At 40.4% G+C, this 16,151-nt stretch overlaps 1 protein-coding gene across 3 annotated transcripts in view; it reads right to left on the bottom strand.

Moving 5' to 3' along the window:
* The window catches only part of Dnaaf9 (dynein axonemal assembly factor 9), a 130,493-nt gene that overhangs the window by 90,085 nt on the left and 24,257 nt on the right, over positions 1-16,151 (bottom strand). For all 3 annotated transcript variants that reach the window (XM_074074429.1, XM_074074430.1, XM_074074431.1), the window contains exons 4-6: positions 13,908-14,032; positions 13,083-13,179; positions 11,957-12,063 (exon numbers count right to left, since the gene is read on the bottom strand). In XM_074074429.1, coding sequence (XP_073930530.1) covers positions 11,957-12,063; positions 13,083-13,179; positions 13,908-14,032 — 329 coding nt within the window. The remainder of the gene's footprint in view (positions 1-11,956; positions 12,064-13,082; positions 13,180-13,907; positions 14,033-16,151) is intronic.

Here is a 16,151-nt window from a genome sequence, read left to right as displayed (position 1 = left end):
ACACAGCTAAGGCAGTCTTGAGAGGAAAGTTTATAGCCATGAGTGCATATATTAAAAAGATTGAAAGATCCCAAATCAATGACCTAATGATACATCTCAAACTCCTAGAAAAACAAGAACAAGCAAATCCCAAAACAAATAGAAGGAGAGAAATAATAAAAATAAGAGCTGAAATCAACGAAATAGAAACCAAAAAAACCATACAAAGAATTAATGAAACAAAAAGTTGGTTCTTTGAAAAAATAAACAAGATCGACAGACCCCTGGCAAACCTGACTAAAATGAGGAGAGAAAAAACCCAAATTAGTAGAATCAGGAATGCAAAATGGGAGATAACAACAAACACCATGGAAGTCCAGGAAATCATCAGAGACTACTTTGAGAACCTATATTCAAATAAATTTGAAAATCTAAAAGAAATGGACAGATTTCTAGATACATATGATCATCCAAAACTGAACCAAGAGGAAATTAATCACCTGAATAGACCTATAACACAAAATGAAATTGAAGCAGCAATCAAGAGTCTCCCCAAAAAGAAAAGTCCAGGACCTGATGGATTCTCTGCTGAATTCTATCAGACCTTTAAAGAAGAACTGATACCAACCCTCCTTAAACTGTTCCATGAAATAGAAAGGGAAGGAAAACTGCCAAACACATTTTATGAAGCCACTATTACACTTATCCCAAAACCAGGCAAAGACACCTCCAAAAAGGAGAACTATAGGCCAATCTCCTTAATGAACATTGATGCAAAAATCCTCAACAAAATAATGGCAAATCGAATTCAGCAACACATCAAAAAGATTATTCACCACGACCAGGTAGGCTTCATCCCAGGGATGCAGGGGTGGTTCAACATACGAAAATCAATAAACGTAATAAACCACATTAACAGAAGCAAAGACAAAAACCACTTGATCATCTCAATAGATGCAGAAAAAGCCTTTGATAAGATCCAACATCATTTCATGATAAAAGCTCTAAGAAAACTAGGAATAGAAGGAAAGTTCCTCAACATTATAAAAGCTATATATGACAAACCTACAGCCAGCATTATACTTAACGGAGAAAAATTAAAACCATTCCCTCTAAAATCAGGAACCAGACAAGGATGCCCACTATCTCCACTCCTATTCAACATAGTACTGGAATTCCTAGCCAGAGCAATTAGGCAAGAAGAAGGAATAAAAGGAATACAAATAGGTAAAGAAACTGTCAAAATATCCCTATTTGCAGACGACATGATCCTATACCTTAAAGACCCAAAAAACTCTACTCAGAAGCTTCTAGACATCATCAATAGCTATAGCAAGGTAGCAGGATATAAAATCAACATAGAAAAATCATTAGCATTTCTATACACTAACAATGAGCAAACGGAAAAAGAATGTATGGAAACAATTCCATTTACAATAGCCTCAAACAAAATCAAATACCTAGGTGTAAACCTAACAAAAGATGTGAAAGACCTCTACAAGGAAAACTATACACTTCTGAAGAAAGAGATTGAGGAAGACTATAGAAAGTGGAGAGATCTCCCATGCTCATGGATTGGTAGAATCAACATAGTAAAAATGTCTATACTCCCAAAAGTAATCTACATGTTTAATGCAATTCCCATCAAAATTCCAATGACATTCATCAAAGAGATTGAAAAATCTACTGTTAAATTTATATGGAAACACAAGAGGCCACGAATAGCCAAGGCAATACTCAGTCAAAAGAACAATGCAGGAGGTATCACAATACCTGACTTCAAACTATATTACAAAGCAATAATAATAAAAACAGCATGGTACTGGCACAAAAACAGACATGAAGACCAGTGGAACAGAATAGAGGATCCAGATATGAAGCCACACAACTATAAGCAACTTATCTTTGACAAAGGAGCTAAAAATATACGATGGAGAAATAGCAGCCTCTTCAACAAAAACTGCTGGGAAAACTGGTTAGCAGTCTGCAAAAAACTGAAACTAGATCCATGTATATCACCCTATACCAAGATTAACTCAAAATGGATCAAGGATCTTAATATCAGACCACAAACTCTTAAGTTGATACAAGAAAGAGTAGGAAATACTCTGGAGTTAGTAGGTATAGGTAAGAACTTTCTCAATGAAACCCCAGCAGCACAGCAACTAAGAGATAGCATAGATAAATGGGACCTCATAAAACTAAAAAGCTTCTGTTCATCAAAAGAAATGGTCTCTAAACTGAAGAGAACACCCACAGAGTGGGAGAAAATATTTGCCAATTATACATCAGACAAAGGACTGATAACCAGAATATACAGGGAACTTAAAAAACTAAATTCTCCCAAAACTAATGAACCAATAAAGAAATGGGCATGTGAACTAAACAGAACTTTCTCAAAAGAAGAAATTCAAATGGCCAGAAAACACATGAAAAAATGCTCACCATCTCTAGCAATAAAGGAAATGCAAATTAAAACCACACTAAGATTCCACCTCACCCCTGTTAGAATAGCCATCATCAGCAACACCACCAACAACAGGTGTTCACGAGGATGCGGGGAAAAAGGAACCCTCTTATACTGTTGGTGGGAATGTAGACTAGTACAACCACTCTGGAAAAAAATTTGGAGGCTACTTAAAAAGCTGGACATCGATCTACCATTTGATCCAGCAATACCACTCTTGGGGATATACCCAAAAGACTGTTACTCCAGAGGCACCTGCACATCCATGTTTATTGCGGCACTATTCACAATAGCCAAGTTATGGAAACAGCCAAGATGCCCCAGCACTGACGAATGGATTAAGAAAATGTGGTATCTATACACAATGGAATTTTATGCAGCCATGAAGAAGAACGAAATGTTATCATTCGCTGGTAAATGGATGGAATTGGAGAACATCATTCTGAGTGAGGTTAGCCTGGCTCAAAAGACCAAAAATCGTATGTTCTCCCTCATATGTGGACATTAGATCAAGGGCAAACACAACAAGGGGATTGGACTATGAGCACATGATAAAAGCGAGAGCACACAAGGGAGGGGTGAGGATAGGTAAGACACCTAAAAAACTAGCTAGCATTTGTTGCCCTTAATGCAGAGAAACGAAAGCAGATACCTTAAAGCAACTGAGGCCAATAGGAAAAGGGGACCAGGAACTAGAGAAAAGGTTAGATTAAAAAGAATTAACCTAGAAGGTAACACCCACGCACAGGAAATCAATGTGAGTCAATGCCCTGTATAGCTATCCTTATCTCAACCAGCAAAACCCCTTGTTCCTTCCTATTATTGGTTATACTCTCTCTACAACAAAATTAGAGATAAGGGCAAAATAGTTTCTGCTGGGTATTGAGGGGGGGAGCGGGAGGGGGTGGAGTGGGTGGTAAGGGAGGGGGTGGGGGCAGGGGGGAGAAATAAACCAAGCCTTGTATGCACATATGAATAATAAAAGAAAAAAAAAAAAAAGAAATGGGCATGTGAACTAAACAGAACTTTCTCAAAAGAAGAAATTCAAATGGGCAGAAAACACATGAAAAAATGCTCACCATCTCTAGCAATAAAGGAAATGCAAATTAAAACCACACTAAGATTCCACCTCACCCCTGTTAGAATAGCCATCATCAGCAACACCACCACCAACAGGTGTTCACGAGGATGCGGGGAAAAAGGAACCCTCTTACACTGTTGGTGGGAATGTAGACTAGTACAACCACTCTGGAAAAAAATTTGGAGGCTACTTAAAAAGCTGGACATCGATCTACCATTTGATCCAGCAATACCACTCTTGGGGATATACCCAAAAGACTGTTACTCCAGAGGCACCTGCACATCCATGTTTATTGCGGCACTATTCACAATAGCCAAGTTATGGAAACAGCCAAGATGCCCCAGCACTGACGAATGGATTAAGAAAATGTGGTATCTATACACAATGGAATTTTATGCAGCCATGAAGAAGAATGAAATGTTATCATTCGCTGGTAAATGGATGGAATTGGAGAACATCATTCTGAGTGAGGTTAGCCTGGCTCAAAAGACCAAAAATCGTATGTTCTCCCTCATATGTGGACATTAGATCAAGGGCAAACACAACAAGGGGATTGGACTATGAGCACATGATAAAAGCGAGAGCACACAAGGGAGGGGTGAGGATAGGTAAGACACCTAAAAAACTAGCTAGCATTTGTTGCCCTTAATGCAGAGAAACTAAAGCAGATACCTTAAAGCAACTGAGGCCAATAGGAAAAGGGGACCAGGAACTAGAGAAAAGGTTAGATTAAAAAGAATTAACCTAGAAGGTAACACCCACGCACAGGAAATCAATGTGAGTCAATGCCCTGTATAGCTATCCTTATCTCAACCAGCAAAACCCCTTGTTCCTTCCTATTATTGGTTATACTCTCTCTACAACAAAATTAGAGATAAGGGCAAAATAGTTTCTGCTGGGTATTGAGGGGGGGAGCGGGAGGGAGTGGAGTGGGTGGTAAGGGAGGGGGTGGGGGCAGGGGGGAGAAATAAACCAAGCCTTGTATGCACATATGAATAATAAAAGAAAAATGAAAAAAAAAAAAAAAAAGCACAGGCTAGGCTGTTCTATGCTACAATAGCATAGTTGCAACAGAGACTATATGGCACACAAAGCCAAAAATATTGCTATCTAGCCCAATTTGTTTATTCTAGGGCTTCTCAACATTGCTATTTGGGGGCTAGAATTCATTTGCTGTGTGGGGCTGCCTCCAGGCATTGCAGAATGCTGAGCAGCATTACTGGCCTGTATCCACTAGTTACCTACAGTACTTCCCTTCCCCTCAAAGCCAAATTTAAAATATTTCCAAGCACTGTCAAATGTTTTGGGGTAGCAAAATCATCCCCAATTGAGAACTGCTGGCTTATTTATCAAATAACCCATCAATTCCCTCTCTTCCTCCTGGTCTACTCTGCCCTGGCTGCTTTGCATGCATGCTGCACAGCTACAACTTTCACTTTGAGATTTCTGTTTGCCATCATCCTGGAGCCCTCAGATGATAAATCTGGCTCGATGGCTTACCTGGCCCCTCTTTCTTGGTTAACTGCCTTATTTGCTAAAGCACAATATCCAATAGCTTCCTAAGAAAGGATTGATGGAAAGAAATCCTTGTGTTAAACATTGTAATTCTAGCTTCATAACTGGTAGTTTACTAATGCACTTTCCATTTGGAGGGGACTCTTTATTTTCTCTGTGCTTCACCCTGAATAGTTTCTACTGTTATGGCATCAAATTCACTAATCTTTTCTTCTAAGGTATCCAATCTGCCATTAATCTTCACTAATGCATTTTTCATGTTAGCCACTGTAGTTTTCATCTCTAGAAGTTTTATTTGGGTCTTTTTATATCTATGTCTCAATCTCTCCTCCAGCTTCTTGAACATATGAAATAGAGTTATAATAACTGTTTTAATGGCCTGTAACTAACATTTCTGTCAGCTCTGGGGTGTGTGTGTGTGTGTGTGTGTGTGTGTGTGTGTGTGTGTGTGTGTGTCTGGGGTGTGTGTGTGTGTGTGTGTGTGTGTGTGTGTGTGTGTTTGCTAGAGATGGAACTTAAGGCCTTGCATATGCTAGGCAAGTACTCTATCACTAAACCCTAACCTCAGTCCAATTATAGGTAAATTTTTATTGATTCATTGCCACATTATCAATCCTGTTTTCCTACCTCTTTTAAACATCATAATCTTTGGCTGCCAGACACTGCAAATTATATCTTGTTAAGTGCTAGATGTTTTTGTGTTCCTACAAATATTCTCATGCTTTGTTCTAAGATGCAGTGAAATTATCTGCAAGTAGTTTAGATTCTTTGGGGTGTGGTATTTATGAATTAGCAGGAAGGTGTGAAGTCTAGGGCTGATTATTTCCTACGACTCAGACAAAACCCTCGTACGTATTCTACCAATACCCTGTGAATTTATTTTTCCAGTATAAATGGTGGGAACAGGTACTATCCCCAGCTCTGAGCACACATCAGGCATGTACTCAACTCTTTTCAAATGGGTTTTCCCTTTGGCCTTGGGTAGAAACCTCAAACCTAAGTGCAATGATCAATATTCTTCTGAATATTTTAGGTGGAGGTGGGTGAATCTCTGCAGATCTTAGGAGTTCTTTCTTTGGCACATTTTTCTTCTTTAGTATTCTGGTTACTTTTATGTACTGGAACTCCCAGCTATATCTCCTAATTCAGAGAAGGTACCGGTCCCACTGGATATACCCACCCTGTGCTATCATCCAGAAACCTTCTCAAGTAGTAAGCTAGAACAATCATGGGGTCCACCTTACTCCCATTCTCTTTCAGAGAATCACTATTTCTCATTGCCTGATACCTAGTTTATTGAAAACCATTATTTCACATATTTTGTTCATCATTTAGTTTTGGTTTGTTTTTTGGTGGTTTCAGGAACAGAAATTCAGTCTTTTTTTTTCTGTTACCTTTTTTCCCCAGGGTGAAGGTGTCATTTAGCAAATGTCTGATTCCCTGTCACTCTGGTGGGAAGGGAAGGTGGCAGAAGGAGGTACAGGTAACAATCTTCACTTAATTCCTTTATATTTTCATTCTCTCTCTTTTTTTAACAGTACTGTGGTTTGAACTCAGGGCTTCAAGCTTGCTAGATAGGCACTCTACCATTTAAGCCATGCCGCCACATCTTTTTGCTCTGGTTATTTTTGAGGTAGGTTCTTGCTCTTTGCCCAGGCTGGCCTTGAATCAGATCTTCTCAACCTCAGCCTTCCTTGTAGCTGGGATGACAAGTGTGCATTGGTTGAGAAGAGGTCTCACAAACTTCATTTGTGGGGGCTGTCCTGGAACCACTGTCCTTCCAATCTCAGCCTCCCCAGGAGCTTATATAGGAGCTTATTATAGGCTTCAGCCATCAAACCCACCTTAATTTCTTTCTTTTCAGTATCACCAATTTCCATTCTCTGTCATCCTTTTACAATGTTCTTTCCTACTGATTTAATCTGTTTTGTAATAGATTACAAAACAGATTAAATCAGTAGTCCCTTCCATATTCTGAACAGCTTTTCAAGTGTGTCAATTGGTTAGATCTTTTGAGAGGACTGCATTTCTTTTTTTTGGTGGTTCTGGGGTTTGAACTCAGGGCCTTGTGCTTAACACTTGTGCCACACCCCAGTCCTTTTTTGCTTTAGTTATTTTTCAGGGAAAATCTCCATTTTTATCTGAGCCAGCCTCAGACTTCAATCCTCCTACCTACAGCCTCCCACATAGCTGGGATGACAAGTGAGAACCACTATGCCCAGCTTGTTGGTTAAAATGGGGTCTCACTAACATTTTGTCTTAACTTGCAGTTTGATCAGAAAAGTCCAGGTAAAATTGGAACTAAAGAAGGCACATTTCTGAAGAGATTAGCATGACTTAAAAGGAATAAAATATTTTGCATGGGGACAATAGGAAAGATGCCTTGAGGGCACCTCAGGAATTGTCTAGACTTACTCATCAAAAGCTTAAGGGTATGAAAGAGTAAAGTTATTTGCAAGACTTTAAGAAGAGAATGACTTGGGGGTTCCCTGCTTACACAGTGCCACCTAGGAGGTGTTTCCCTAGGATTTGTTTCACATGCTCAGCAGTCTAGGCACTAAGAGGCTAATGTGGTCATGGCCCAGAGGGGCTGGCTACTATCCAAGTGGGTGGGTGGCACTGTAATATCAACCACAAGATACTGCTTTTGCAGGTATGAAAAATACAAGTTACCAGGTCATGGAAGCTTCCCCTCAGATTTCAAAGGAAAGCCTGGAAGGCCAGTAATGTGCGATAGGATTAGAGTCCCTATAAGCAGGGTGATGTATGCTGTGAATGTGAAGTTTAGCTGCAATGAAGACCCCAAGATGTTAGAGATGCCAGAAATATGGAACACAGGCCGAAGAAAGTTGCAGGAAACAAATGGAGCCAGCCCAAGACAGAGGCCATGTGTGCTGCAAACAAGGCCCTAGGGGTGGGGTTGCCCAAGCCCATTGGAGCTTACATTACAATACCACATGCCCTGGATGCTGAACATGGAGTTACAGGATTTAGTGTTTGCCCTGCTGGGTTTCAATCGTATTTGATCCAGTCTTTCCTTGTTAGTCAATGTTTATTCTGTACCACCTTGGAAGTATGTAACTTTTTCTTTTTTTTTTTTTGGTGGAACTGGGGTTTGAACTCAAAGCTTCAGGCTTACAAAGCAGGTGCTCTACCTCTTGGGCCACACCTCCAGTCCATTTTGCTCTGGTTATTTTGGAGATGGGGTCTCAGCAGGCCCACTGGCCTTGAACCTCAATCTTTGAGCAGCTTAGGGGTACAGGCATGAGCTACCAGTGCCCCATTTTGCTTTTTATTTTATAGAAGTTTACGTTGAACTTTGGCTTTTTTTTTTTTTTTCCAGATAGGCACCAATATTTATTCCCAAAGCCATTCAGGCCAGGCTGGACTGAGGATTCTTTTCTAGTATCCAAGGATGTCTTCTCCTCCCTCACCCCAAGATGGTGCCCTTCTGATTCAGGCAGCAGTGGGCGTGCAGCACTAGCTCTGATGTCTGCTTACAATAAACAACCACTTCTGATGAATTTTGCACACATCCAGGACACTGGGTGCATAACTCCGCCTCCAGCCGTGGCCTAATCGGCCTCTCTGGGCGTGGCATAATCTGCTTGGTCCAGTTGCCCAGTTCAGGCTGCACTGGTGCTTGTGGAGGTCAGCCACAATCTTCGCGTGTCACAGTCCTCGTTCACAATAGGCAGATCCACCTCCTCTACATTTCTCCCTTTAGCTCAGGCCTCCTTGGTCACCACTCAGCATTCCTGAGCCAGCTACAGGCTCCCTCAGCCCAGCATTCTACACTCCCCACGCTGAGGTCATGCCTCAGCAGTCGCTCAGGCAGCTCCTTCCCGAACTGTGACTTTTGAACAATTTTGGAACTGTTAAAGACTATGGTGACTCTTAGACATGAACTAAATGAATTCTGCATTATGAGATGGCCATGAGCCTTTGGAGACAAGGGGAGGAATGCTATGGTTTGAACAAAATTTTTTTTTTTGAAGTATTGAGGTTTGAACTCAGGGCTTTGAGCTTTTGCTAGTCAGCCACTCTACCACTCAAGCTATACCTCCAGCTCTGAATTCTATGGTTTAACTATGAAATGTCTATCCCTTGTAGGCTCATGTATTGAACACTTGGTCCCCAGATGGTGGTGCTATTTTGGTAGGTAGTGGAAATTTTATAGGAGGTAGGGCCTGGCTGGAGGAAGGAGATCATTGGGGGATATGTCTTTAAAGGTTAAAGGTTATACATGATCCCCAGTTCCTTCCTCTCTTTCTGTTTTCTGTCTGCCATGAGGTTAGTAGCCTCTACCACTTGCTCCTACCCCATGGTATTCTGCCTCACCATAGGCCCAGAATTAACATATAAGTCAAGAACTGAAATTTCTGAAAGTATGAGCCAAAATAAATTTTCCCCATCTAAGTTGTTTACATCAGGTACTTTATCACAGTGGCAAAAATTCTGATTAACACACTTGCAAACCTCCTACCTCAGCCTCTGAGTACTGGAATTACAGGCATGTGCCACCATGGTCCTTCTTGTTGAATATTTTTTTCACAACTCTTATTCCCCCTTTTAATATGGAGATCTTATGTTTGTCCATAGACAAGTGAAAGAATGCTCCCTGGTTATTCTCCCTATCCAGAAGTTTGCTGCCTCTCCTTAGGCAGCTCAAGGGTAAGAAGGAAGTTGGAGTGAAAACCTGAGTACAGCAACTTCCCTATAAATGTTTTCAGGAAAAAAAAGTTCTCCATATTCATGACTCAGTTTAGCACACTCTAAAAGCCAAGTAAAACCTACTGCTGGGCTTGGCTTCCCTTCTCATGCTAGCACCAACCACATCAGGGATAACCGGCTTATTGGGTTTACTTTGTTTGAGTATGGCCACGCAACAGTATAGAAGTTTAAAATGTTAAGTTGTAAGCATCTATAGCTCTCAGCCTTCAAAGGAGGCAAGAGCCTTTCTGGTTCAGGAAATCAAAGCTGAGTAGAATGCATCTGTAGACCAAACTGCTCCACAATTAAACAACTGGGAAGGGCAATATAAAGAACAGAACTAAGATGAGGGGGAATAAGATGGAGACAAAAGGGAAGTATCTGGGAGAATTAAAATTATCAGCTATATAGAAGAGGACTTTTTTTTTCTTTTTCTTTTTCTTTTGCAGTATTGGGGTTTAAACTCAGGGCCTCATACTTGCTAGGCAGTACTCTACCTCTTGAGCCACATCCATACATCCACAGCTTTTTTTTTTTTTTTTTTTTTGAGGTAAGGTCTTACTATGTAGCCCAGGCTGACCTCAAATTCTCGATCCTCCTGTCTCACATCCAAGTGCTGAGATTACAGCTGTGCATGGTGGCATGTCCAGCTGAGACAGGGACTTTGAGAGAAAACTTAAGAGTAACTAGATGGTATCTGCTATTTCCTCTACATGGTCCATCCATTAACATCCCCAATAGCACCAACCTACAGTAAAGATCTATATTACCCTTCAAAGGTGTTTGGGGAAGATTTTGTTCTTTGTGAATGTAATTTCATGGTGTAAGGCCTCTTAAGGCACAGTCAGAAAGCCTGTCTCATTTGGATTCTATCAACTGGACTCCCAGAACACTACTTCCCCATGCCACTCTAGATGTAGTATGGGGGATTAGGCTGTATATAGCACAGACTCTGGAACCAGATCACCTGGGCCTGGTCCCAGTCCTGCTACTCACTAACTCCTGAAACAGAGATATGAAATAGTACCTACCTATTGCAAGAATTAAATCAGTCACTTCAAATAAAGTGCTTAGAATAGTCTCTGTTATACAGTAGGCACTCTACAAATGCCTAGTTCATACAATTAATTAAAAATACATATAACCATTACTATAAAAATGTCAAGCTTCCTCTCTGTCCCATGTAACCTATCTCCCTTTATGTCCCTTATCTTCTGAATTAGAGAGCATTACTTCATATCAGGGGCAGTTCCTGAAACATTGTTGATGTCATGTGAAAATACTGTGGTTTTGGAGCAGAAAAGGTGATGTGCATGTGGCAACTTCCCTCCAGCCTGTGTGTGACGTGGTCCTGCCAGATAAGCTCCCACTCACTTCCTAGGGATGGTGATATTTCTCAGAATTGCTTCTAAAGGTATAACAGGATGACACTATTTATAGCATGATAATGTTCCATCTCCTTGGTTTTCTGTACTGGGCCAGGTTATGTCAGTGGGGAACCTAGGGTAGCACATGGATGCCTGTGGTTGTGCTGCTGACCTACCAGGCCATCCTTTCTAACCTGTACTCTGGACAACTCCTTTCCCAGACTTACTCATTAATTCACTTAACAAATATTTACTGGTCATCTCCCAGATACAAGAATAATGAAATAAAAGATACTGTTCTTACCACAAAAGCTACCCCTTTTATTTCTTCTACTATACTGTACTTATACAAAATTTTGCACTATCCCTTCATTGCTCTTGAATAGCTCTCAAATTTTATCAATTTCTGAGATACAAACAACAATAAGGCTCTGTTTTTCTACTCAAGAAGCTTGCAGTCAGGAGACTAAAAGATGGGTGGATGAATAGGGTGTGTATGTGACAACTGTGTAATAACAGGAGGATAAAAACTGCAAAAGGAGTGAGGCCAAGGTGCTATAAGGAGTAATCAGGAGGAATAATTAACTCAGAATGGTGAAAGACAGGGAAGAGAATAGAGAGGAGCTCCAAGAAGGAAAGACCAGAGAGTTCAGTTTGGGACTGATCTTAAACAGCAATTGTTCTGCATTTCAAGTTCTCTAACTTGCTCTAATCCTCTGGGAGAAAACTGTCAGCTTTTCAGAGTGTTACTGTAATGCACACTCACTTTGTGGGTTCTTCACAATAACAGCCTAGTGGCAGACAAAAACCAAACTTACTACTTTTCATACATACCTCATATTTCATGGTAAAAAATCCATCCCCTCCAATGCCCTCAAGTGCAAAGGCTTGTACAATTGGCCATTTCTCTACCACAAACATATCAAATATCTGCAAGTGACCTAGAAGAATCAAATATAACAACACATATCAAATACCATTCTGGATATAACAATCTAAACCTGATTTAGTGTGGTTAAAAAGGCATCATTTCTCACAAGTTCACCAGGGCATAATCCAGCAAAATAAATTTAAACAGATGAAATGGTTAGATATTGAAACTAGAAACACAAAATGAAATCCAAGAAAAATTCAAACCATAAGCAAGTTAGATAAATTCAGATTTCTCTACAGCATATTTTCACATTTTAGTTTCCAAGTAATTAAGTAAAAAATAATAATAGAACTCTGTTATAGCTGACTTGTATCATTTAGTAGGTATAATTATTAACAGACCCAAAGTTCTACTCTCCCTTAAGAAACACAGCCAATCAACTTCCTCAAGGTAAAACTACCAAATCAAAAAGTTTTCTTTCTTATAACAGTAACTTCAATGTGCAAGGCTTTGTTCCTATAACATAAGTTTTAGTGTAAGCATTACTAAACGTGCTCATTATTTCCCTGTGTTCCACAAATCGTGTTTGAACTACCTGTCAGGATAATTTTTAAATGGATATCCAAATTTCTATTTCTCATCACCAAGAGGCCCCACATCTATGCTCTTTGTAAGTGATACAAAGCCAAGTATGGTGGTGCATGCTTATAATACCAGGACTGATTCCAGAGGCAGAGCCAAGCTGGGCTACATTGTGAGTTACAGGCCAGCCTGGACAATAAGAACCTGTTTTTAAAAAAAAAGTGATACAGACTAGATATCAATTATGCTAAATTCCTTATCCATTCTTTTACCTGACCCACAGGTGACTTGCTGCTGTGTTGCTGTGGAAACACAGTTACAAAAACAGTTACAAATATAAGCTTGTATAGGAAGTCCAAAAATCATTCTGTTTGATCCTTTGTTTTAGTAAAAATGGATCAAGGGGTTTCCCAGCTGAATGCTTCCAAAGAAAAAAGTAAGGGCATTCAATTCATACACCATTCAAGCAAGGTTCTCTTAAAGGGCTTGTTGTCAGACACTCACCTTGGGAGCTGTAAGGAATACCAATTCTACTACAGTCTCGAACCATATCCACAAAGCTGGAAATTTTAAATTCTTCAGCAGCTTCTTCATCTTCATACTAAAGAAGGAAATTAAAAGAAAAATAGGCTCTGATGAAAGACATCATGCAAAGTTCCATTATTTTCTCTACATCTTATCAGGGTTGTCCTAAATGGCATTTGTAGAGACTGCACCAAGGGAAAGTTTCCGGTCAACCTATCTTATTTACTAGTCAGAAATACCTGTCATTCTCTTATGTCATACACACACACAAATCAACCCAAATCCCTCAAACACTCACATAGAAAGAAGAGTTTCTTGACCAATACTGGGTCACAACTTCCATGAAATCCCAAACCTCAAATCCCTATTTGCTTTTCAGCCAAACTTTTAAATAGGACCCAGGAAACAGAAACAAATAGCAAGAAACCCAAAGACAAGAGTGTCACAATGTTTAAAAAATTCTCGAAGGACAGTCTCTAGGCTTTAGTCCTAGAAGAGACTGGGCTCAGGTTGGTGAAGGAGATGCCAGGCAGGAAGGCAGGTTCACCAGCACACTACTAGGCCCCAATTTGAACAGTGTCCTTTTGCCTCCTTTAGATAAACAACTTATCTAAAAAGTAGCCTCAAAATGAAATGTAAAACTTTCTACTTAAAACAAAGAACTATTTTTATGTAACCACAATCTGCAATTTGATTTTTTTTTGGCGGGGTGGGGTTGGGGGGGGGTGGGGAAGATGAGTGGGCACTCCTGTTCCAAACCAACACTTTCCTTAAAGACATACCTATTCTATCTTTTCTCCTCACCTCATTTTCGGTCATGCAGTGAAAATGCAGATTTCTCCAATGTGCCACAAAGGGTAAAAGATAGCGATAGTTGACAGGATTACAGTACAGATGGACACTATCTGATTTAATCAATATAATCACATCTGTAAGAAAATTAAAACACAAGATTGTCAAAAGCTTTTCCTTTAGACATTTCCTGCCCAGAAAATTACTAAAACCATTAAGGATTGGGGATGTAGCTCAGTGACAGAGTACTTGCCTAGCACAAATAAGGTTCTGGGTTCATCCCCAACACCACCAAACCAAACATTAAAACTACTTTGGAAACAATCTAACAAAACTCTAAACTGAACATTTTTTAATTTTTACTTTTGCAGTACTGGGGTTTGAACTGAGGGTCTTGCACATTCTAGGCAGGCGCTCTACACTTGAGCCAAGTCTCAGCTCTCAAACTGAAACTTATTTAATCAACCAATGTACTTCAAAGTGACTAAGAACAGCCAAGTATAAAGATTTCCTAGTCCCTATACAATGTTCCCACCAACTGTGGCCCTCTAGATATGCAGAGGTACAAATGCAGGTACAAAATAAGTCAAAAGAACAGGCTTCAAGCCAGGCACTGATGGCTCACGCCTGTAATCCTAGCTACTCAGAAGGCAGGTATCAGGAGGATGGTGGTTCAAAGTCAGCCCTGGGCAAATAGTTCACGAGACCCTATCTTGAAAAAAACCCATCACAAAAAAAGGGCTGGTGGAGTAGCTCAAGTGGTAGAGTGCCTACCTACCAAGTATGAGGCTCTGAGTTCAGATCCCAGCAACACACACACACACACACACACACACACACACACACACACACACAGAGCCAGGCTTCATTACCTGAAACATGTTTTGCAAAGCTCAACACAGTCAAATCTGTGGTACCAAACTTGTCTGTGTACGTCAATGCAGAGATAAATCCCATGGAAATCCAATGGCCACTGAAGCAGTTACCAAGTATGGCAGTGACTCTTCTCCCATAGACATCAGTGTCAAAAACTCTTGGCCACTGGCTCATCTGGCTCTAGACCAACTATGGGCCTACACACTGCCTGTCAGCACAGGGTACTGTGTGTGGTAATGAACTCTGTACACAGGAAAGGCTGGAAGGAAGGAAGTAGAAGCAAGTAGAAGCAGCTTCTGTAAATAGATCAGCAGCTCACAGATTTAAGGAACAACGATTGATATTGGTGGGCTGAGTAAATAAAGCAATCTCAAGAGTACAAATAACCCAGGTAAACAGAAGACCCATGGACTGGGACAGAGTTATTAAAGTAGCCTGAATACAGAGAACAAAAGCCAGACACTTCCAGAAGAAAAACAGAGGCATCATTCCATGGCTCTTCTGAGACCAGAGCTACCAGGCCTCTCTCTAATAGATGAAGCTAGAAATTGCTGGAGGTGAGGAAGCACACAGAGAAGAGGAGCATTAGATGCAGCAGGTTTGGCAATGCCAACACAGCAGTACAATGGACAAACCACATTTTATGAAAACATATTAAAGCCTAGGGAACTCCAACCACAGCTGACCACCCAGCTGGACAGCCTCCTGGAATAAAGCTCCAGGATGAATGGTCTTTTTTTTTCTTGGCACTGGGGGTTGAAATCAGGGCTTCACGCTTCCTAGGTAGACAATTTACTGCATAAGCCACTTCCAGCCCAATGATGGTCTTTTAAGCCACTCTACACTCCACACCTGGTTAGTCCATGGTGTTACAGGGAACATAGGAAGACAGTTTTTTACTATTGACTCTCAGGTAAGTTCTAAAGTCAAAGTGTAGCAGAAGGGGAGTTCTCATCTCTCAGTAATGGGTTTCCTCCTTTTCCCTTCTTATTATCAAAGAGCCCTGCCCTAAACACTTGTAAACTACCTGCTGAGGATTAAGAGTGTCATGTCACCAGGAAAGATTGAGGGTTTCTAGTACGTATTACACTCCATACTAAAATATAACCTCAAAGAATTAGGATATAATAAAAGGCATAACCTAACAGCCGCTAAACCTAACTAAGTGTTCTCACACTCTCAGTAGATGATGATATCATCATTTTAGCTATCTTTAACTCAACTAGCAAAAATGCTTTGTCTTCCTTATTATGCTTATGTCTTCTCTTCAACAAAATTAGAGATAAGGTCAGACAGGTTCTGCCTGGAAGTGTGGGGGGGGAAGACGGGGGGCAAGGGTGAGAAATGACCCAAACAATATACGCACATGTGAATAAATGA

Source organism: Castor canadensis, chromosome 5 (assembly GCF_047511655.1).
Source record: "Castor canadensis chromosome 5, mCasCan1.hap1v2, whole genome shotgun sequence".
NCBI lineage: Eukaryota > Metazoa > Chordata > Mammalia > Rodentia > Castoridae > Castor > Castor canadensis.
This window is presented reverse-complemented; position numbering and strand designations above follow the sequence as displayed.